Consider the following 22,256-nt stretch of genomic DNA (forward strand, 5'->3'; position numbering starts at 1 on the left):
TGGAAGCCGCCTTGTCGCAAAATAAAGGTCTACAGGAGGAGCTTACTGCTGTACAGACTCGACTTACCAACCTAACCGACGAAGATTATTCACGCACGGAAGTCTTCAAGGTATTCAAGGCGCAAATGGAAGAGCTCGTTAAAAAGATCAATAGTTTGGAAGCAGACAACAAAACACTTCGCGCTTCAGCCGAGAAGTTGGAGACTGAACGCGAATCCAGTCGTCGAAAGGTTGAAAGTGAAGCTCAGGCCCTTATTGCGGAACTTGAGGATCAACTTCAACAAGCAGATACTACTCTAGCACGAGTGAGGTCTGCGAGAGACGAGCTGCATGCGGATGTTACGCAGTTGAAGGCAAGCAAAGAACAGGAAAGAACTGCACTGGAACAAATGAGAGAACTTGTAACTGCTGAAGAACACCGAATCGCAGCCTTGGAATTAGAAGTGCAACGACTGCAAGCTAGCGAAGATGTCGACATGACACAACGGCCTGACATAGATGCCCTTTCGTTCGAGGACCTGCGAGAGAAGTACAAGAAGTTGCTGAAGGATTATCAATCGATCGAGAGCGAGTTGCCTGGTATGACAACCGCGATGAAGAAGTTCCAAGCATTGGCGCACAAGAAAGTCATGGATCAAGCCGCTATGGAAGAGCGTGTAGCGCTAGCCATTGCTGAGAAGAGCAAAGCGGACCAGAAGTACTTCACGGCACGAAAAGACGGAGACACGAAGAGCGAGGCGATCCAGAAGTTGCGCGCTCAGAATAGCAAGAGCTCCGAGATCATATCGCAGCTAAAGGAAGTTGAGGCCCATAATCGAACGCTCGTCACCAACCTAGACAAGCAGCTTGCGGATTTGAAGCAAACGAACGGGTCAATCATAACCGAGAGCAGAAAGCTTGAGACGACTAACAATGAGATGTCGCGACGCTTTGATGCCCTCAAGCAGCAAATAGCCGAGCTATCGAACTTAGCAAAGTCAAAGGACTCAACCACTGCCGTGGCCAAGGAGCGAGCAGTTACACTAGAAGCTGAAGTAGAGAAGTTGAAGGCCCGCCTCGAGTCCGCCTCGAAGGACCGTGACAAGTGGAAGGTCAAGTGTCTAAGCAACTCTTCGGAAGAAGAGGAAATGCTACGAGTAAGTACAACATCCAATTTTTGGAGCATTGCAGTTTACTAACAGTTATACCAGAGCATGGCGACTTGCTCGATTTGCAAGAAGGATTTCAAGAATACAGTCCTACGAACGTGTGGCCACATATTCTGCAGAGGGTGCATCGACGACAGAATAACAAACCGTATGCGAAAGTGCCCAGCATGCAGTAAGGCATTTGATAAATCAGATGCGATGACTGTTCACCTTTAGGACTGGTAAACAGACGACGAATAAGCCGATACCGACGCAGTGTAAATTACTACGAAGAAAAGGGGAAGGCGTCGCCAATTGTAAGAGTTTGATGTACATAATAGTGATGACCACCTGGCAACCGAGGGTCCGGCCTGGTGGTGTTTCGGCCTAGAAGTTCGGCTTATTACGACTTTGACCGATGTACGAAGGTCGCGCAATCTTCGTTTCAATTTTTTTGTTCGGAGTATTCGCAAATGATTCCAACCTGGTTGCTACCGTAGGCGGAGGCTTCATCAATTTGCATGGTACGAGAGGTCAACAACGGCCTCCTGCTGGGTGTATATACGTCGCTTTGCTTTGCGACAGGTTGTCGCACAGGATAGTGAGTGCGAACGAATAGAGGCTTCCCCAAAACCGAAAAAAAAATAATAATCAAGAACCATCAAAATAAAATCGCATTCCACATGATAGATTAGGTACATAATTGATGAGGTCGTGAGACTATATCCTCCTTTCTCGTTCACCTGCGGCTCGTCGATCCGAACCCGGTACTCTCGTATCTTGCAGAGGACGTCGAACGCGAATTCGACCGGTTGAAGGATGGTGCAGAAGATGGACCTGCTCCCCAACCGTAATCGTTACGTTGTCGGTTGCCAGCCATGTTACCTGCCATATATCCTGCGGCTGTTCCACCCGCCAACCCGCTCCAAAATCCTGGACGCCAACCCTGGCTTTGCGATGACGAGGATTTAGGTCCTGGGTAAGGCGGTGGAGGGTCGTCCCAACTACCACCACCACCTCCTCCCCCAGGTCCAAAACCAGGGTCAAACCCACCACCGCCTCCGCCATCCCAGTTATTCCTCGGTCTCCGCTGGACGACAGGAGGCCGTCTACCGCCGTTCTGGTTGGGAGCAAGGCATGCGCTATACACGATCCACATACAGACGAGTGCGAATATGACACCGAAAATAATAGCACTCCAGTCAAGTCCCTCTTCGCCACTTCCACCCCAACCCCCACCTCCCTTCGCGAGATCCGGGAACCGCTTCTCGCCTTCCTCGGTTAGGATAAGTCGATATTCAGCGCCGCAACTTCCTTTGAGTATATACGGATCATTGGGTCCGGAGTACCCCTCACAGGCTACGTCGGTGCTGCCGAGTTTCAGCTCGGGAGGGAGGGAGGCCGCGCATGACCATTGGATGTCTTCGCTGTCGTACCCGGAGCCTTGGTTTGTACAGCGCATTATGTCGAGTTCGTGGAGGCGACATATTGCGGGAGAGGAAATGCAACGGAGTTGCGGTATTGCGGCGGCGCGCCGGTGGGTTGTTTGGGCGTTGTTGCCGCGTAGGGTTAGGGATTGGACGTCGGAGAGGAGGATCGCGTTTTTGGGCTTTGAGGTGGCGGTTGTTAGGTGGGTGAGAGAGAGTAGGGGGAGGAGGATGGTGGGGGCGTGTGCGAGGTGCATCGTGGGTTGATGCTCGGATTCGGATAGCTGGGTTGGTGTTGGTCGGTCGTATGTTGCAGGAGTCGGGCGGCGAAGTATAGATCTAAACTGATTGTCACACGACGCAGCGCATAGAATTAAATCACAGCATCTCTAGCAACGATGTTTGAAGAATCGCGAGATAGCTTCGATAAGCAAATACGTATATCGTGAATTCGTAGGTCGTTATGTTGCTCGAAGCATGTTCCCCCAAATGCCAGTCTAGTTGTTAATTGAGGAGAAAGCTAAGAAAAGGACAGTTGGCAATTTGATAGGGCTATTGAGCTATCAGGATTCACTGCGTTGGATCAATCTCATTGGAAGCGGCGGTGGCGAGGCTGAATGACGGATGCGGGTTTGGTTGGCCTGAACTAAAAAGTTTGAACCAAACTCTTTTTTCAGTTTTGATTTAATATTGTTTTAGACCTTAGAACTCGCCTTGTGCTACCTCTCAGCCGCACTTTATGCAAGTGATTTATGCCGCATAACTTATTAATCTATAAAATATACCTGGACATCATACACCGAAATTTAATGGATAGAATCTGGCCTCGATCAGATAAAGTAATTAGTCATAGATTCCATCCGACGGCTACCCACATGTATTGAAGTAACAAATTTACACTAGATACGCATGCATGTCTAGGTGCGTCTACTAGTTTTCGTTTTCTCGCTTGCGCTGTTAGGACAAGAGGAGATAAATAAAGTCCGCTTAGATATTAAATCCATCGTTAAATCTATGGACGCGTCAGTCGTTTATAACCGAGGGGGATTAGAAGTTTTAAGAATTAAATAGTATGAGGACCGGTAGTTAAGTATTCCGATGTCCGATGTCCGGAAGGTTTTTGGTTTTTGAGGCTCTCAAACAACAAGACCCTTTATTGGTCTTGGTATACACATATATTGGTGTTACCCACTCGCGTCCCCTTTGGACTTTTGCGAACGTTTCATGAAACCCATTAAGGGTCGTTCGAGGCAATAATTACTGAAATAGGAGATAATGACACTAGACAAGCGAGATTGGGGAGCGGAGGAAGCTAGATATTAGACCGAGTTCTCAATTTTGATAGAACCATTAAATCAAGCTTCATTGTTGATGTAACTATAAAACCGTGGGTCCCCGGAGAGGAGTCATAGAGACATTATTTTGATACTTCTAGAATCCAGAACGTCAAGTGTGCCCCAAAGCGCAGGTATCCTCCAATCCTGATCAAGTCTAGCTGCCGAAGTACATTAGCTAGAACCTACATATGTCCACTAAGCAACGCCTAAGCAGTTAGCGTACCTAGGCAGGTAGCAGCAGTAGTAGGGTAGGCAATCGGTTCACGGGGTGGTGATAAAATCCGACCCTCCGAGCTTATCGATGGCCACTCTTTCAGCTCCGGTAGAGTGAATTTCGCATTCGCTTCGTATACCCAAGACTAGGAAATTCAATCCTTGGCAATTTCTAGTAGTTCTTACATTACTGCACTTTTTCATCACCAACCCCCTCATCACTATTCGCGCATATGGCGTTGGTTGACTCGTAAAGATATGCAAATCGTAAACTGTAGCTAACCAGGGCGTTGGGAGCGGTGAATTGGAATCGGAAAGATCTTCTTCGGTATGAGTCTTTTCGGCTGACTTGAAAAGGGTATGCAGGACGGCAGGACCAGACGTCAGATCGGATAGTTGTGGTACGTGCTAGTGGTACCACCAACGGTCCAAGGGTCTCGCTACCATGGGGGTATCGACAGGGTCGGACATTCTTTAGATTAACTTCCATGTTGTAACCAAAGCACCTAGGTAGCTAAGGTAGCTCTACATAGGCCTATACGAATTATACGACTTGCCGCGGTTTCACGATCTAATCTCAATATTACATAGTATGTTATAAGTCTAGGCCTAGTATAAGCCAGTAACTAGGTGTTTGGTAGAGGGAAGCTTATCGAGATCCATCTGACAATAATCTACTCTTTATGGTAAGTATTTTCAAGTCTGGTCAAAACTAAGCGAAACCACCCGAGGCCAATAGATAATAATAAAATGAATAAAAAGGATTATCACTTGTTCGGAAAAAGAACGGTGTGACCTAGTTCAGGCGACATCATATTGCATGCCTACACGAAGGATGTAGGGCAACTTACAAGCAGAGCAGAAGCAGAGAGGAGTTCAATGTACGAGGTATACCAACGTAAATACGTAGTACGGCGGTTTTCGTATATCTTACTTCCCTTATAACCCCGTACCAGATGGGCGATAATTGAGACGTGATTGGTTGCCTCTTAGTATGTTGCATCCTCCACATCTCCACATCGAGTAAAGCTGCCGATATCAAGGCTACCTTGTGGAAACCTGGAACGTCGTAGTTCGGAATTCACTGTATAATTCTAACGATCGGTATCTTACATCCCGTAGCTTCACTGCAAAATCTCTAGTGCTCTCGTTCTCGGGACCCTAGCATTCCGGTATTCTTGGTGTATAATTTCTATCCTAATTGGGTTAGATGTTTACTTTACACCCCGGAGTTATTTAGTCCCATCAGTCCCATGCACCCAATTACATGTATCATATCAACTACTGTACATGGTAATTTTTTTTTCTTTCGCCTTCTCTACATGCTAGGTAACGAGAAACAAGAAATAGATGTGGCGCCAGAATCCACACCGTAAACCCCGTTGCGGCTTATTTTAATTTTTCTATAACACGTTTATAAAGTAATCGGACCCCGGGCCTGCGTTTTACAGAATTGAAAACCGAAGGTGCGAGTTTACCAAGCGTCGAAGCATCCACTACGAATTCCTCATCCATCGGGATTGAGATTGCGTGTGTGAGCGTTTTGGAAAGAGGGGCCCGGCAACAAATAAAAACAAGACCGTTTGAACTTTAAATAAATAGGTCTGGGCGCGCTACTCCGATAACTTTCTTGAGTCTTTTCTAGTCCGACACCGTTTTAACGTTACTCGGTTTTATTTCTTGTAAATACCTAATCCCTTTAACTCCTTCATCTTTTTGTAAATACTTGGTTGGGTCGGTGCATCTCCTCAACTTAATCGCCTCGTGCTCTATCTCGACAGCGCGTGGCCATGACCGGCCCCATATCAGAAGGGCCTCAGACGGCCGCCGCTGAACCTTCTTCGAAGCGTACCTCTAGTCATGGTAGCTCAAGTATAACGGCTCCCGCAGAAATTCCTCCTCCCTCTACTACAGAAGAATCCGCCGCAGCTTTGGAAAAAGCTGATTCAAAACCTCCCAAAAATGCAAAGGGCTCGGGCAAAGGCTCGGACGGTCCCGCGGAGAATGACCCCTTCAATCATCTCCCGGCCAATGAGGCCGAAATCCTCAAGAGACAAGTCTTCACACCCGAGGTGAAGACTGGTGTCGCTACTATTTACCGGTACTCTTCCAGGAATGATCTTTTGATCATGGCCGTGAGCGCCTTGGGCGCTATTGCGGGTGGTGCCGCGCTACCGCTTATGACTGTCATCTTCGGTAATCTTCAAAACACATTCCAAGGCTACTTCCAACGGACGGTCTCGTACGACGACTTTATGCATCAGATGACCACTCTTGTGTTATACTTCGTGTACCTAGCCATCGCCGAGTTTGTCACCATCTATGTTGCGACTGTTGGTTTCATCTATACTGGAGAGCATATCAGCGCCAAGATCCGAGAACACTACCTAGAGAGCTGTATGCGTCAGAATATCGGTTACTTCGACAAGCTCGGCGCCGGCGAAGTCACCACCCGTATCACCTCCGACACGAACTTGATCCAAGAAGGTATCTCCGAGAAGGTTGGACTAACGTTGACTGCGGTCTCGACGTTCATTTCCGCCTTCGTCATTGGCTTTGTTTTCTACTGGAAATTGACACTTATCCTATGCTGCGTAATCGTGGCTCTGCTGTTGGATATGGGAATTGGCTCTCGATTTGTCGTTAAGTTTACCAAGGATTCAATTCAAGCATACGCAACAGGAGGTAGTGTCGCCGACGAAGTTATCAGCTCCATTCGAAATGCCGTGGCTTTTGGTACCCAGGGCCGACTGGCAAAGCAGTACGACAATCACCTAACTCGCGCCGAGTACTTCGGCTTCAGAAAAGCCGCCTCCGTCGCCTGCATGGTTGCTGGTATGATGTGGATCATATACATGAATTATGGGTTGAGTTTCTGGATGGGAAGTCAATATCTTGTCGACGGCACCCTCACATTGTCGAGCGTTCTTATCATCATGATGTCCATTATGATTGGTGCATTCAATTTAGGTAATATCGCTCCCAATCTTCAAGCCTTCGGCACTGCACTTGCGGCGGCAACCAAGATTTTCAACACGATCGATCGTATGTCCCCGCTAGACCCTACTACCGACAATGGCGAGAAGCTAGAGAAAGTTGTGGGCACAATTCGCTTGGAGAACGTCAAACACATCTATCCCTCGAGACCCGAGGTCGTTGTCATGAAGGATGTGACACTAGACGTCCCAGCAGGCAAAACTACTGCGTTGGTTGGAACTTCTGGATCCGGAAAGAGTACCATTGTAGGATTGGTTGAGCGATTTTACGATCCTGTTGCGGGTAGAGTGCTCCTAGATGGCCACGACGTCAGTACTTTGAATCTCCGTTGGTTGCGTCAGCAAATCTCTTTGGTCAGCCAAGAGCCAACCCTGTTCGGTACCACGATCTACAACAACATCAGACACGGTCTCATCGGCACGAAACTCGAAAATGAGAGCGAGGAGAAACAAAAGGAATTGATTATTGAGTCGGCCAAGAAGGCTAATGCTCATGATTTCATCTCGTCTTTGCCTGAAGGATACGAAACAAATGTCGGCGAACGCGGATTCCTGTTGTCCGGTGGTCAAAAGCAACGTATTGCCATCGCACGAGCCATTGTGTCGGATCCTAAGAGTAAGTCGAAACTTCTAATACGCAAGGAACGCGTAAACGCTTACTAACACCCCATTTTAGTTCTCCTGCTTGACGAAGCTACCAGCGCATTGGATACCAAATCAGAAGGTGTTGTCCAGGCTGCTTTGGAAGCTGCCGCGGAAGGCCGAACCACCATTACCATCGCCCATCGCCTATCTACTATCAAGGATGCCCACAATATCGTTGTCATGTCTCAAGGGGCTATTGTCGAGCAGGGAACCCATAACGAACTCCTGGTATTTGGTGGCGCCTACGCTAAGTTAGTCAATGCTCAGAACATTGCTGCCGTAAATGATTTGTCCGCGGAGGAACAAGAAAAGCTCGACGCTCATGACGAGCAACTTGTCCGCAAGGCTTCCAGGAAAACTGAAGCTGGCTATATTGAAGACCCCGACGACAACATCAACGAGAAACTCAACCGATCGACGACTCAAGGCTCCGCATCTAGCAAGGCTCTCCAAGGTCGTAAGCCTGAGGAGGCGAAAGAGTATGGATTATGGACCTTGATTAAGCTAATCGCATCGTTCAATAAAGAGGAATGGAAGCTCATGGTTTGGGGTTTGTGCTGGTCCATCATCTGCGGTGGTGGTAACCCAACTCAAGCCTTTTTCTTCGCCAAGCAGATCATGGTGAGTAATCCTGAAAACGAGTCAATTTCCGCTACATCGTAATCATTAGCTAACTTTATGCAGACTTTGGGTGTACCCCTTACCCCCGCAAACAGCGCACAGGTTAAGAAAGACAGCGACTTCTGGAGCGCTATGTTCCTTATGCTAGCATTCGTCATGCTTATCGCCCAAATGTCTCAAGGTATTGCTTTCGCCAGATGCTCCGAGCGACTCATCCACCGTGTCAGAGATAGGGCTTTCCGAACCATGCTGCGTCAAGATGTAGCCTTCTTCGACAAGGACGAGAACACTGCTGGCGCCCTCACATCATTCTTGTCGACTGAGACTACTCACGTGGCTGGCCTTAGTGGTGTCACCCTCGGAACTCTGCTCATGGTTACGACAACACTGATATCCGCGATGGTTGTTGCTTTGGCATTTGGTTGGAAGTTGGCCCTTGTCTGCATTGCTACAGTACCGGTTCTGCTTGCATGTGGATTCTTCCGATTTTACATGCTTGCGCACTTTCAGCGTCGCTCTAGGAGAGCGTACGAGCAAAGTGCTTCATACGCGTCTGAGGCTATATCGGCAATTCGCACCGTTGCATCTCTAACTCGAGAAGGCGATGTCCTAGCCCACTATAGGCAGTCGCTCGCCATTCAGCAGAGGTCGAGTTTAATCTCCGTATTGAAATCCTCGCTCCTGTATGCGGCCGCTCAGTCGTTCCTCTTCCTCGCTTTTGCCCTTGGTTTCTGGTACGGTGGTACTCTAATTGCCAAGTACGAGTACGACCTTTTCCAGTTCTTCGTTTGCTTTATGTCCGTCATCTATGGTGCGCAGTCAGCCGGTGTCGTCTTCTCTTTCGCTCCCGATATGGGTAAGGCACACCACGCAGCTGGTGAATTGAAGACACTTTTCGACCGAAAGCCTAAGATCGACACGTGGTCCGAAGATGGAGCGCAAGTGGATGGGGTTGAGGGTACCATTGAATTCCGCGATGTCCACTTCCGATACCCCACCCGACCCGAGCAACCTGTGCTACGTGGTCTGAACTTGACTGTTCGTCCTGGTCAGTACGTTGCCCTTGTCGGTGCTTCGGGTTGCGGTAAGAGTACTACGATTGCTTTACTAGAACGATTCTACGATCCCCTTGTCGGTGGCGTTTTTGTCGACGGCAAGGAGATTAGCACCCTCAACGTCAATCAGTACCGGTCATTTGTCGCTCTCGTATCTCAAGAACCGACCCTCTACCAAGGTACAATTAAGGAGAACATTCTTCTCGGTTCTTCCCTCGACAATGTCAAGGACGAGGCGATTGAGTTTGCATGCAAGGAAGCGAATATCTACGATTTCATCATGTCTTTGCCGGACGGCTTCAACACGGTAGTAGGTAGCAAGGGTACTCTACTATCGGGTGGTCAAAAGCAGCGTATCGCCATTGCGCGTGCGCTGATCCGCGATCCCAAGATCTTGCTTCTAGATGAAGCCACCAGTGCTTTGGACTCGGAATCGGAACACGTTGTCCAAGCTGCCCTTGACAAGGCAGCGAAGGGTCGAACCACGATTGCTGTGGCTCACCGATTGAGCACAATCCAAAAGGCTGATATCATCTACGTGTTCGACCAAGGTAGAATTGTTGAGGAGGGCACACATCCCGAATTAATGAGGAAGAACGGAAGGTACGCCGAGCTAGTCCACCTACAGAGTCTCGAGAAGACAAGGTAGTTGGCGACTAGCCGGTATCAAATGCGCATCTAGAGCGCCATATTTTTTGTTTAATGTCTTTTGATTGTCAGAGATTCCCCACATGGTATAACATGCATGCGCAGTTGGAAGCTGAAATGTCGGCTGGATGAATGGATGAGTAGAAAGATGCAGAAGATAAAACAGCCGGCCGCATTGCGATGGCGTTATGAGATTAGTTAGACCTGAATTGTCGTCACCTCTCGATGATGTTGTACGATATAATGAGAAAACCCACTCATTTGAATTAACTTGTGCGATGTTTTGATGTGCTGTAAATTGAATTGTGATCTGCCGTGTGGCTGAAAATCTTCAGCGGGGAATCTTCACCCGATAATATAAGGCCTCCAGCTGTGTTTCAGGAGATTCAGTGCGAGGTGAGGTGAGGTGAATAGGGGCTTTTATTGCGAGGCCTGAAACTGAAACAGACGGGGTGGAATATTGGTCACTGAAACTTGACGTAAGTTGATATCCGAGGACATTTCGTTTCTCAGGTAGGGGTTGGGAACTCGTAAGTTTGGAGGTTTGGAGGTGGGAATTGTACGACGGTATTTCCCGAGTCCCCGATGATGTATATTGTGGGTGTGTGTGTCAGGTATGGGATAGATGTGATGTATGTAGTGTAATGTCTTGGGTAGCTGTTTCACGGCTTGCCACGAGGGAAGGCCCTTACTTTGGCGTGTGATGGGGAAATAGTGCTGTGCTTCTAAGTGGGTGTTTAGCAAAGAGTGGATTGAATGAGGGTTGGACGTAGGGAGGTTTTGTCTTTTATAATTTAGGGGGTTTTGCTTTACTATATACTTGAGTGAATTGTGTTTATAGTAACGGAATAGCCGGAAAGTAAAGGTTCTGAACATTAGCATCAAGACATGATATGATGACAGGACAAGACCCAATTCGAATTCTATACCAACCAACCCACGTAGAGTATTGCGATAATAACGGAAGTCTCGGATAGTCAACTTCAGAAATATCATGTTGTTGGCTTAGAGTTATTAAAGAAAAAGAGAAACATAGCCACGACGGATCAACAACGATGTTAGGGCTGAATGGATGAGAAAGCTTAATAGTGACGATCCCGCCGATCGAATTGGTACTTTACTGGCTAAAGGTCAAGTACGGGTTGTGATGATCGATCTACTAAGGATAATTTTAGATGGAGTTTGCTTTGTAGTAGTAAGCTATAAAGTTCACTTTCTTTTTCTTCATTTCTAAGTGGTTATTAGGGGTAATTTTTTCTTCTTGTGGTGAGTTGTGTTAATGTTCATCGGCGATGGTGAGTGCTGTGCAGGGCAGTGCCTTGAGAGGGTTGCTTGCTTACGGCAAACTGTTGTATAATCTATATTAAGCTTAAGTAAGTTTTCCAAAGCAATGCCCATTTGAGGTCCCTTTGCAGTATGTTGTGTAAGTGATGAATACCTAGGTAGGCAAGAAGACAGCTTATAGAATTACCAACGCAAAACCTGGAAGCAATCGAAAAACGAAAGTTCTAGCCCTCTGGTAGATCGAGATGTCTTGAGTATCCAGGTCAATAAGACCGCTTAATAAGGTGAATCACTTTCAAGATCCAATTGGTAAATAAAAACCCAGGACCCTGGAATACTAATATGTAAGAAATGAATGCAGTTTCTTCGGTAAAGGAAGGAACCTAACAATCGGAATTGTCTTGGCTTGAAAGCAAGGAGAGTACACGTACTACGTAGTTATACCCCTGGGATATTTGACACGATGCTACCTTGGACTGCCGAAGCTGCTGATCCGGGCAGCACGCCGGAGCTGAGAAATGTTTGTGATTCGAAGTACACCGTGTCTTTCATAGTACTACTTACTCAATTGTGAAGTAGATGTGTATATTTAGAGGAGTAAAGAGATGTCTGTGGACTAGGTATTTAAGAATTGCTTCAAATAGAAGTTGGTGGTTTTCCTTCGGGCTCGGTGTTAATAAACAATAAATGGATGGTTCGTGAAATGAAGATGGATTTGGCGCGTACGTAATTCCCAATAGCTCGCAACAGCTTGTAACGTCCTATCTAAACTTGGTAGGTCTCTTAAGGTAGTTAGGTACCTATATCCACTATAATTCCTATAATTCTAGCAGGAGCAGGTACCCGTTACGCTAAAACTGCTAACGAACAGGTCAACACGAGGGTGTAGCGGCTGTGCCTGACATTAGTGCAGAAATAATGCGCGATGCTAGCCCCGTTTAAGTATCGACAAATCTACGTCTTGTACAACCCAAGGACAATTATAGTAGTAAAGAGCGATGGGAACTTTATGTAAGTTTTGTGATTCGTTGGAATGTGCAACTACTTAGATTGTCTAATAAACTCTAATACGAATTCAGTTAACCTTAAAAGAATTTCGCTAATACAAACCCAATTCAACTTTTTTACCAACTTCAATACTAATACTTCTAATACTACAGGACTCCATCGATCGAGTCGAATCGGAGAAAGTGATTCTAGACTACGGACCCTCACTAAGACCCCTACCCAGCCAAGCTCTTAACCCCTGTCTTGCGATATCACTGGTCAAGAGGGGCCAAAACTGGCCAGTACCTTGGAAAACAGATCCAACAAGGAAGTCCTTGTTTTTTCTGTCTTGGTGGCTTGGACTTCAAGCGAAATATGCCGATGTGATGGGACACCTACCAACTCGAGGGAGAGAAGAAGAAATGACAAGTCAATCATCTTTATGCTATGTTAGTCATGGCTACAATGATCCCAAATGGATATATCGGCTAGGCTCCTTGAGGCAGGCAAAGCGGCACAGGAATCGCACCACAATGCCATAACTTCTGGGGCCGATTCTGACTCAAGAGGGCATAGGTCACATCTTATTACATGCAGACCCCAAATTGCGGTATCGTGTGCGTCGCCCTTCTTGGTCTACACGCGCCGAACTTAGACATTAGCGTCTTGTCTTCTCTCTCTGCGCCGATACCTAAGTACTAGGCACTGAAGAGTGGACGAGCCAACCGGCTTGGAGACCCCAAAATGGGAACGCTCGGGAGCGCTCATGCCACCCATACCAAAACGCCTTGACCAACTTATCTTCGGTTGTTTCTACAGAATTTCATTCAAAAGCATGCAGGTTTGCTGATGCCTATGAAAGGCCCATCCTCCTGCCTTTTTTGTCGTTTTCTACATTCCCTGGATTCCTCGACACCTATCTATCCCAACATCCGGATAGTTGGCTATCACCAGCCAAAAGTGTGAATTGCTAGCTTCGATCAATATCGTCCCCGCACATATACACTGCTTGGATTTCGTTGTAGCATTGCTATTATACGTATAAGCGCACGGCCTCATTGGCCTTGTGCTATTTTGCTACAGGACACGCTCATTTACCCGCCAATCCGCCTTTATACTAGGCACCTTATCCCCGCAACGGACCTTTCGTGTTATATATTTCGAAGACAGGGTAATACCGGGCTTTGGGCCTAGATCTGTTGAATAAATAAAAACACATGGTGGAACAGCCGCAATAATTTCCTCCCATATCGAACTTGAAGCTTCACAACACAAAAGGATACAACGTAGTACCGCGTCGGATCACTACATACGACTTTGAAAGCTGTCACAGGCGTGAGGCTCTCTCATCGCAAAGCGATGTATGAATGATCGACCCGCTGATCGGTTACCTGCTTCGGGAATATAATGCTTCCAACTCGCTCCTTCGGGCGCCAAAGATGGCCGCTGCGCCGCGGGTGTGGTCCGCCCTACCCTGCCGTTTCACCCTACCACGAACTTTTTACACATATGGTAGTGATCGTCTTAATAATTTCCTCTTGGATCCCCCTAACCACAGCTATTTCACTGGAGGACGCCCCGCGATCGACCGAAACAGCGCTATTACTCGATACGCGGATACCGATTTTCGTCGACGGTCACTGGCAGATCATGGCCGAAGACGAGCATCGCCAACTCGTTCGCAGACTTCCCGCGACGGAGACATATAAACTCGATGTATCGACTGCCACAGCAATACCTACCACAACAACCGTCGCGACGGGTCCCCTTCCTACTCCATTCGATGGCGCGCTCGCTGCGAATTTCTCCGGTGATGATGGAGGTGGATCTTGCCTGGACTTCATCAACAGCTTTTTGGCAGACCCAACATTTCAAGAATGCTATCCTCTCTCGCTACTTCTGAAGGTTAGTCCAACTGTTTCCCAGCCTAAGGGACCATTATTAACAAATTATAGGGTTCCAATTCATTTTTCCAGGCTATGAAATCCTTGGTCAAAATAACGCAGGTCATCGAAGCATCTTGCAAGGCTGATAAACAGTCTTGTAACAGCTATCTCGACGATCTCGCCGACAAACTTATATCCAACGACAATTGTGGACAAGATTATGGCAAGCGGAATCCGGTCGTCACCCAGGCATATACGGGAATGAAAGCGTACGAAGAAATCTACGGTGCGGGATGTTTGACGAATCCGGATACTTCTGCGTACTGTTTCGTCAATGCAGTTACAAACCTCACAACATCATCCAACATTTATCTTTATCTTTTGCCTTTGAATTCGACTTTACCGGAATCGGCCGTGCCTGCATGTGATTCTTGCACAAGCGAGACGATGAAGATATACCAATCAGCATCGGCGAACCGAAAGAAATTGATAGCGAATACATATGTCCAGGCAGCGCAACAAATCGACTCAGAATGCGGTGCGAATTTTGTCAGCGCTGCGCTTCCTGTGGCGCTCCCAGATAACAGCGCTACCTCTATAGCGCAAGCGCCGTCTCTGCTTCTGCTTTCATTACTGTTCATGGCTGTTTCGCGTTGGATTCGGTAACTGATCTCATAAGCAATGTTTCTAAACCCGGATCTCTTTATTTTAGAGGCGTATTTGGGGTAGGATTGGATATATATATATTTATATAACGCTTGATTTGGATACGAGCTTCGGTTACAGGATGGGATGGCTCTTTTTTCTTTTTCTTTTACGAAACGGCACTTTAACCCCACGGCGCAATTTTGATACCCATTCGACATTTATCCTATTTTTTTTTTAATTCTTATGGCATATCTGACCTCAAGATATTTTACACAGATCATCTATTCTTTGATATTCGGGTCGGGACGGTAGATAGGAATTCAAGATGGTGGACGGGATAAGAGCACATGAATCCTTTAGATCTACGCTCTGGGACAAGGTTCGATGAGGGTGCGGGTGTGGTGGCGTCGTCGATCCGACCATGTGTACCTGAGACATGATTGGGGGCGAAGTATTGGAAAGGGTGGTCATAGACGGTAATTCGTGTACATACTTGATAGCCTGCCTACATCTTAGAAGGCTTAGCAGATACTTGATGTGTAGATGGATACGCCAATTTGGTGGATGAAAATACAATATCGCATCTACGAATACGATTTGTTAATATGCTTGAAAATCTATACCTCATGCTTCAACAATTACTTGTGAATCAGACGAATCAAACACTACGATTGGCGAATACACAGTAACGGTACAGTACATCTATCTTTGTGATACTTTAATATTCTTTTCATCTAAGCCTACCTCCCTACCCACGAGTTGATCCGCGCTAAGCGTATCTTTTCTAGCGTACTGCTCGATCAGCGACCAGAGAAAGTAAGGGACGTGATAACTCTAGAGTACAACATATTGTGTTAGCATCCAGACACCCATATGTTTGCCCAGTATTCCTCTTTCTAAGTAGCGAGCGGCTAGACCCACCTATGTATATACAATGTTTGTCTGCCCTTAATTAGTTTCATAGGTTTGGTGAAAATAGACGGACGGGTAAGCGGGTATGTGATGATCGGCGGACGGTATGCACACATACCACATGCTCCCAATGCCCGTAGCCGTCGGGTAGGTACCTAGATTGTTAATCATCTCCTATGTAATTTACTTGAAGTACTGCTTGCATATTGACTCGACTGTCATGCAGGATTCGATATTACCTGCATACCTACACAACTACTCCGCTCCGCAACGCAGCGGGATCTGACTGTCTTGCCTGTACAGCATCAACATACGATCGGTCGTAAAGTACTTTTTTTCTTCATTCAGATTTCTATCCTACAACTGCATATACAAAGCAAGCCACGATTTTCGGATAGACGCGTCGTCTCAATATCCGTAGAATTATGGCGTATTCTCTATCGTTCACCACATCTGGGAGATCTATCCCTCTAGGCACCTCCGTAATCTAGTTCAGGTATCACGAGCATTTAATCAGCAAACCCAAAAATCTCCCCAATTGCTAGGACATTCGTCCTAACACCCAATAGTGTGACCCCAATCCCTACGAGGTCGACAACTAGCAACACCGTAGCAGCCATCATATACCGTGGGCTAAAGACACGGTATAACATAAGATGCCGTCTTAGGTACCCGGCCCAGGCCATGGTCGCTAGGCTCTGCACAGCGTAGTACGCAACAAGCGCCGCAAGCGCGCGACTCGAAGCCTCCAAGACGCCTTTCCGTTTTGGTGAGGTCTTCCACATGACCGCAAGAGGCGCGGCGATACACGCCAGAGCCTGGCCCGCGAAGGTGTTTATAGCGACTGCGAGAGGACTCCAGGGGTATCGAAGGGTGAGTAGCGGGACGAAAGCACTGTCCCACTGGATAGATGAGATAACGGCTTGGTGACCCGTCTTAAAGAAGTGAAAGTTACCCAACAGGGCGAGTGTCACCGGGCCGACGGTCTCGGCTGATAAGTCGTTGAGGTCAATGAGCTCGACCAGAGAGAGGATTTGCCAGAGCATAATGGCGATGGCGCCGCCTCCCATGGGTTTTGAGAGGAGGATGCATCCGGCGGTGATGTTGACCAAGAGGAGTAGGTAACGGGCACCATTCGTGTTGCCGTAGCCAAGTACGGTAATTTGTGCTGTTCGGTTGTTGGCTGACGTGGTAAGGATAGAGACGCAGGGAGGTGCCCATGCGAATGCGGTCGTGCCGGCCACGAAAGCCAAAGCTAGAACCAGCTGAGCGATAGAAACGTTAATAGTCTTCAGCACCTTCTCTGGAAGCGAGGTGATGATCCATTCCGCACTCTGCGCAGTATCAATGGTCCAGTAAATAGCGGAGAGGAAGAGACCAGCTCGGAAGACGTAGCCAATCCACACAGGTGCAAGGCCTTCATATGACCGTGAGATCTTCATATAAGATTTGACTATAGATGGCAAAAGAAGGAAAATGGCGAAAGGTATGACGAGTTGCCAAGGCGCCGATGTCGAGGAGTTGGCAGATGCATAATAGGTTGATTTACAGTAGGGCATTTGTTCGTCCCTGCAAAGCTTTGAGAAGGAAGCCAGGCGCACAAGAACGACGAACACAATAGAGTGGTAGACGCCCAAAGATCGGTCACGAATTGAGGGCCGCTGAAGCGCAGCGACGGCGTTTGCAATACCGAAAGTTGAAAGGAAGAATAATGAAATAGAATCTTCCCAGATGGTATATGAGTTAGACGCAAAGCCGATGGACTGACTCAATGTAAAAACAACGGACAGCCAACCCCAGAAGGTATTCGGTAAGAGGTTAAGTATAATTCTTCCCCGGACCTTTAGTAGAGTGCCAGCTACAGCAAGCAGACTCACAATGGCTGTTGCGGCAGCGGCTAGTAGCCAGTCTTCGGACCCCGAGAATTTAACAAATGCAGCACTCAGAGGTCCTATTAACCCACCACTTAGGAATCCCGCCTTAGTGAGTGACCTAGTCAAGTTTTTATAAGATCCGACTTCGGGTTCTGCTGTCGAATTTTGTAATTCTAAGCTCTTCTCAGCGAAGTCTAGCTCGGCATCGTCCAATACTGCGAAATCCTCATCTTCGTCCCTAGAGACGTAGAATAATAATATGACGACGCCAAGTGCCATTATTATAATTCCCAATATCATCTTTGGGATGTCGAATCTGGCCCAGAGGTCCTTGCAGATTCTTAGGGTCTCCTCTTGGTAAGCAGTGTAGGAATCATACAGAGTTTCCCACGGCTTAGATTTTGTGCTTGACTGGACAAGGACCTCTGTCTTTTCCCAGAGCGACGCGGGCGACCCAGGCTTGGTGCTTTGCTCAATACCACGGGCTTTGAAGTATGCTGCTTGATACCTCCTAATTCCTGCAGATGCCACACTAGAGGCAGCAGCAAGGTGATTCCACGCATTTCCTTTCAGACCAGCGAAGGCTTCTTCGATTGGTCGTCCAAGATTATTGAACGGTATAGGAATACCTAGGAGTAGTGCAAGGGTCGGAACCAGGTCAATCTGGTTCACTGGCCGGATTTTGGCCGTCGCTGGTGGTGTCGCGAACTCAGGTTTTGTACGACCGAATACGGGCCTTTTTGAGTACATCCACAGAGCAGCTTCAACTTCATCATCACTTTCACCACCATGGTCACCTTTGGGGTCCATTCCATGATCACCCATCACAACCAATAAAGTATCATCGTCAATCTCCTTCACGAGGTCCCGAATGAAAAGGTCCATCTGCTGGAGCTTGGCGGTCATAGCGGCATGATTTGGCCCATACCGATGGCCTGCATGATCCACCCCAAGAAAGTGTCCTATAAGAACGTCCCACTTCTGCTTTTGCTCAGACTTCAATAGTGGGAATATGTGATCCAGAACCCCATTGTCAACAGTGTGTAGATCCCAAACATTGAAGCTGTCGTAGGCTCTGCTGATATTCGGTTCGAAGTAGTCTGGGAAAAGAGCGGTCCACGTATCATCTCCCAAATGTACAATCCGCTTCCCTTGATCTTTCCATTGCATCAATAGATTGTCCTCTTCTATAGCTGTGCCAGCGAAGCTAGAACCGATATCGATGAATGTGGGCAATGTTCCGGTCGTCAGGCCCTTCAATCTCTGTAGGGTAGCGGTTGGTGGGTCCGCAATGAATGGGCGGAGGACAGCGTTTTGAGGGGATCGTAGTGACGTTTCGTAGAGAAAAGGGAGCGCATTATGGTAGGCTTCGGCATTGCTCTCGTCTTCGAACGGTATCGTAAAATCGTATCGCAAAGCATCTATCAAAACAATGACAGCTTTTTCGAAGGTCTTAGGGTGCCAACATCCACCCTCTACGGTGCCCCTCCCTTTCCACTCTAATAATGGCTGGATCGGTGGTTTGTCGCACTCGGACCGGCCGTCTAAAACCAGTCTACTCAAAAGAAAACCGCCGGTAAATAATACTATTCCCACAGCATGTATACACAGTAGCCAGGCCCAAAAGCCCAGTGTCCAATATGAGCGACGATCAAAGGCCTTCTTTCGTCGAGTTTCGAGAGCGACGCGTTGGGCTTCCTCGGCGGAAGAATCATCTTTCTTTCCTGCAGTACTTCCCGCGGCACTTCGAGCAGCCTCAGCCTCCTTTAATCGCTTTGCACGGGCCCATTCCGCCGCAATAGTTTTGTATTCGTTCGGGGGAGGTTTTGGTCGAGCATTGCGGGATGGCATATTTCGTGGGTAGAAAAGCAATTAACGCGTTGTTTAAGGGTCAATAGGAGCCATTGGCTTGTCTATGCATTTTTTACTAGCGAAGAATAAAAAATTTAAAAGAGTGAAAGAGTGATAGAAGCTAGAAGGAAGTTGTAGTTGGGCGAGCTCCAAATATTACAATTGTAATCATAACGTTAAAAGTTTAAAACAGCATCTAAAGCTGAAGCTGCAAAATGAGGAAAGCGAAGAGCTTACAAGTGGATCCTGAGAGTTTAGCACTAAAGAGCGATATACTTCGCCCCACTATATAATATTACATAATCAACTGGTCGCTTCCAATTCTAATTGAAGTTTATTTGGCTATGATTTACACATTCAAACCAAAAATCAGGAGAGTTTCCTTTCTCATCAATCTACAAGAAATAACTTCATAAGGCTATACATATAACATGAAGAAGAGATGAACAAAAAAACACTGCTGTTCAAAATTCAGCAAGCGTTCATCCCTTATAATGAGGCCGTAAAATCTGTCGTCAACCTAAACTTCAATAAGTCTTTTTCCACGATTTCATCTTTCTTGGCGTCAAGCTCTTCCATATCCCACTGAGCGCTAACATATCTTCCGCTTAACCATGACCTGTTTTGGGATGCTAACCATGCCGCACTATCCCCGGGAAGCTGTGGTTCATCAACCAGGATTGCATGCATCCAGGGAGGCATCTGCGCCGCTAGCTCCGTCTTAACGCCGCCAGGATGTAAAGCGATAGATACGAGGCCTTGGTCTTGATATTCGGTTGCTAGGAATTCCGCGAGTCTGCATCCTACGAATTTGGTGGATTGGTAGGCCGATGCGCCGGGTATAACTGCGATAGCACCACCGCTTGTCGTTATGATAATTGTCTTGGTGTCGGTTTCAAGAAGCAGTGGGATAAAATATCTGCTACATAAGAAAGGACCCTTGACGTTCACTTCATACGTCATCCACCAGTCGTCGGGCTTCGCGCTACCAATCGGTAGCCATTCCGCCAGGTATCCAGCGTTGTTGATTAATATATCCAACTTGCCTCCAAACTCCTTGGAGATGGTTTCGGCGGCGGCCTTGACACTATCATCCGAGGTAACATCCAGTTTTACGCTGACAACCTTGGGCTCTTCCTTGCGACCTGCCTTTTTGGCTGCTTCTTTAATCTCGGGTATCAGGTGCGACAGGTCGGATCGAGCCCCAATGCCTATCTTAGAGCAACCCGCCGCGGCGAAGCTAAGAACCGTCTCCTTCCCGATACCTTTAGATGCGCCAGTGACGAAGACGGATTTTCCAGAAAGGTCCAACCTCTTTGAGGATATGTACTCATACGTGTCATGGTGTATGGTCTTGGTAAAATTGGTAGCGGCTTGTCTGTTTGCTGCAACTGTCGCCATGATGAACGGTACGTTGGATGGCCGTCTATTATGTGGTGTATGGGGTCGCAGTACTTGCTTAATAGTTACTGAGACATGCGGTTCTAAGCTAGGCTTTATAGCCCGCGAGGGACAAAGGGTGCTGCATGGATCGGTTTGCTACCCACCCCCTACCTCACCTACTTAATTGACAAATGCATTGGCATTGGTCCATAGGTATCAGCCATCAGCGATTATCCCCGGCATTCGGCCATCCGTGGGTAACACATAACCCCGGGAGTCGTGATAACCAATTCTTTAACAAGTACTTAGGAGATATCGGTATGAACCGGACTTAGTCTTTCATTGGGAGAAATGCAAGGAATCACCTATGTAAGGGGTCTTGGTGGAAGGAGACTGGCCCGACTACCTACTTAGGTAGGTAGACAGCTTCCGGAGTCGTGTGTATGATGTATGTGACCATACCGGCGGATTATCAGCCAATGATGTCACATCCCACATGGTTCGGATGGTATATAATAGTGGGCTAACAGACGGATCTAGTCTAGGAGTCCCAGACGAAGAGAAAAAAAAGATCAATCACGTTTTTGAGTCACTCTCGTCCACCTATCATGAGTACGAATTACCCGGGTTTGACGTTCCGGACTTTGGTACGGTTCGGCACGCACATTAGCTACCTAACCACGATGTGTGGGTCTCATATAAGCAGCACTTATAGCTTTAACTCCTTCGCGAAGATGAATCCATTGATTTGACTCGTCCTTTTTACGCTAATAACGCATCAATCATCTAGTTCTGATATTCGCGGTTCACTGAAATAGCGAAAGGCGTCATTCATATATATTACATAATCCTTTCGCCGGAGTTATGTGAGCGGTAATCCCCAACCGGTACTTCTGCCTACACATAAATCTCTTCTCTCCGTATCTAATACGTATGCTTATAGAAGCCGAGACACGGTAGTTTCCGTGTTAAAGGCTTCGCAACTACTGATTCCCCGATGTAATGTTTTACTAATTGCCGATGACGTGCCGTGAGCTTTCCCGGGTACCTACCTTGTAGGTGCTAAGTGGCTTGTTGCGGTGAGGCTCTTGATGTAAGGGGTTTCGTCATCTTGAAAATTTCAGTGCCGAATCTTGCACGATGATAATGATCCTTCGCCTAGCGCCTGTATCTTGGGATAGAACATACCTTTTTATACAGTATCCAGGCGCGGCCGCCTAATAGAGTCATTGTGTCACATATATCCGTAGATCTCATCTGATTGGGAAGGGAACAAGCCCCGAAACGGTTCTTAATTTATAGCTCATCAAAACTCGCCGACGGACCGGAAGGAAGCCATGTATGACCTGGGATTCAAGGAAT

General features: G+C 47.3%; 5 protein-coding genes across 5 annotated transcripts; 2 read left to right on the forward strand and 3 right to left on the reverse strand.

Annotated features, from left to right (window-relative positions):
- Window positions 1-1,866: 1,866 nt before the first annotated feature.
- F4822DRAFT_424387 (uncharacterized protein) lies at window positions 1,867-2,811 on the reverse strand (the record flags this gene model as incomplete). The annotated part of the gene is made up of 1 exon (XM_051460137.1): window positions 1,867-2,811. One exon carries the CDS (start codon window positions 2,809-2,811, stop codon window positions 1,867-1,869), a length of 945 nt encoding a protein of 314 aa, XP_051319697.1.
- Window positions 2,812-5,687: 2,876 nt separating this feature from the next.
- Window positions 5,688-10,280, forward strand: F4822DRAFT_30118 (P-loop containing nucleoside triphosphate hydrolase protein). Its single transcript, XM_051455178.1, has 3 exons — window positions 5,688-7,716; window positions 7,777-8,366; window positions 8,430-10,280. Exons 1-3 carry the CDS (start codon window positions 5,895-5,897, stop codon window positions 10,068-10,070), a joined length of 4,053 nt encoding a protein of 1,350 aa, XP_051319698.1. The 5' UTR covers window positions 5,688-5,894; the 3' UTR covers window positions 10,071-10,280.
- A 2,910-nt stretch (window positions 10,281-13,190) lies between these two features.
- F4822DRAFT_386397 (uncharacterized protein) lies at window positions 13,191-15,465 on the forward strand. Its single transcript, XM_051456711.1, has 2 exons — window positions 13,191-14,245; window positions 14,296-15,465. Exons 1-2 carry the CDS (start codon window positions 13,748-13,750, stop codon window positions 14,890-14,892), a joined length of 1,095 nt encoding a protein of 364 aa, XP_051319699.1. The 5' UTR covers window positions 13,191-13,747; the 3' UTR covers window positions 14,893-15,465.
- Window positions 15,466-16,070: 605 nt separating this feature from the next.
- Window positions 16,071-19,730, reverse strand: F4822DRAFT_30140 (uncharacterized protein). Its single transcript, XM_051455183.1, has one exon. The coding sequence runs from the start codon at window positions 19,509-19,511 to the stop codon at window positions 16,296-16,298; it is 3,216 nt and encodes a 1,071-aa protein (XP_051319700.1). The 5' UTR covers window positions 19,512-19,730; the 3' UTR covers window positions 16,071-16,295.
- Window positions 19,731-19,826: 96 nt separating this feature from the next.
- F4822DRAFT_386399 (NAD(P)-binding protein) lies at window positions 19,827-21,148 on the reverse strand. The gene is made up of 2 exons (XM_051456712.1): window positions 21,001-21,148; window positions 19,827-20,920 (listed from the first exon to the last, which is right to left on the reverse strand). The coding sequence occupies exon 2, from the start codon at window positions 20,910-20,912 to the stop codon at window positions 20,001-20,003; it is 912 nt and encodes a 303-aa protein (XP_051319701.1). The 5' UTR covers window positions 20,913-20,920; window positions 21,001-21,148; the 3' UTR covers window positions 19,827-20,000.
- Window positions 21,149-22,256: the final 1,108 nt, after the last annotated feature.

This window comes from Hypoxylon trugodes, assembly GCF_022578975.1.
Source record: "Hypoxylon trugodes strain CBS 135444 unplaced genomic scaffold F4822scaffold_1, whole genome shotgun sequence".
Taxonomy (NCBI): Eukaryota; Fungi; Ascomycota; class Sordariomycetes; order Xylariales; family Hypoxylaceae; genus Hypoxylon; species Hypoxylon trugodes.

Bases quoted from the DNA above. Each gene is read 5' to 3' on its own strand.
- F4822DRAFT_30118 (XM_051455178.1), top strand. From the start codon at position 5,895: ATGACCGGCCCCATATCAGAAGGGCCTCAGACGGCCGCCGCTGAACCT. The intron at 7,717-7,776 runs GTAAGTCGAAAC...ACCCCATTTTAG, and splicing joins CATTGTGTCGGATCCTAAGA to TTCTCCTGCTTGACGAAGCT. The intron at 8,367-8,429 runs GTGAGTAATCCT...AACTTTATGCAG, and splicing joins TCTTCGCCAAGCAGATCATG to ACTTTGGGTGTACCCCTTAC.
- F4822DRAFT_386399 (XM_051456712.1), bottom strand. From the start codon at position 20,912: ATGGCGACAGTTGCAGCAAACAGACAAGCCGCTACCAATTTTACCAAG.
- F4822DRAFT_30140 (XM_051455183.1), bottom strand. From the start codon at position 19,511: ATGCCATCCCGCAATGCTCGACCAAAACCTCCCCCGAACGAATACAAA.
- F4822DRAFT_386397 (XM_051456711.1), top strand. From the start codon at position 13,748: ATGCTTCCAACTCGCTCCTTCGGGCGCCAAAGATGGCCGCTGCGCCGC. The intron at 14,246-14,295 runs GTTAGTCCAACT...AACAAATTATAG, and splicing joins CTCTCTCGCTACTTCTGAAG to GGTTCCAATTCATTTTTCCA.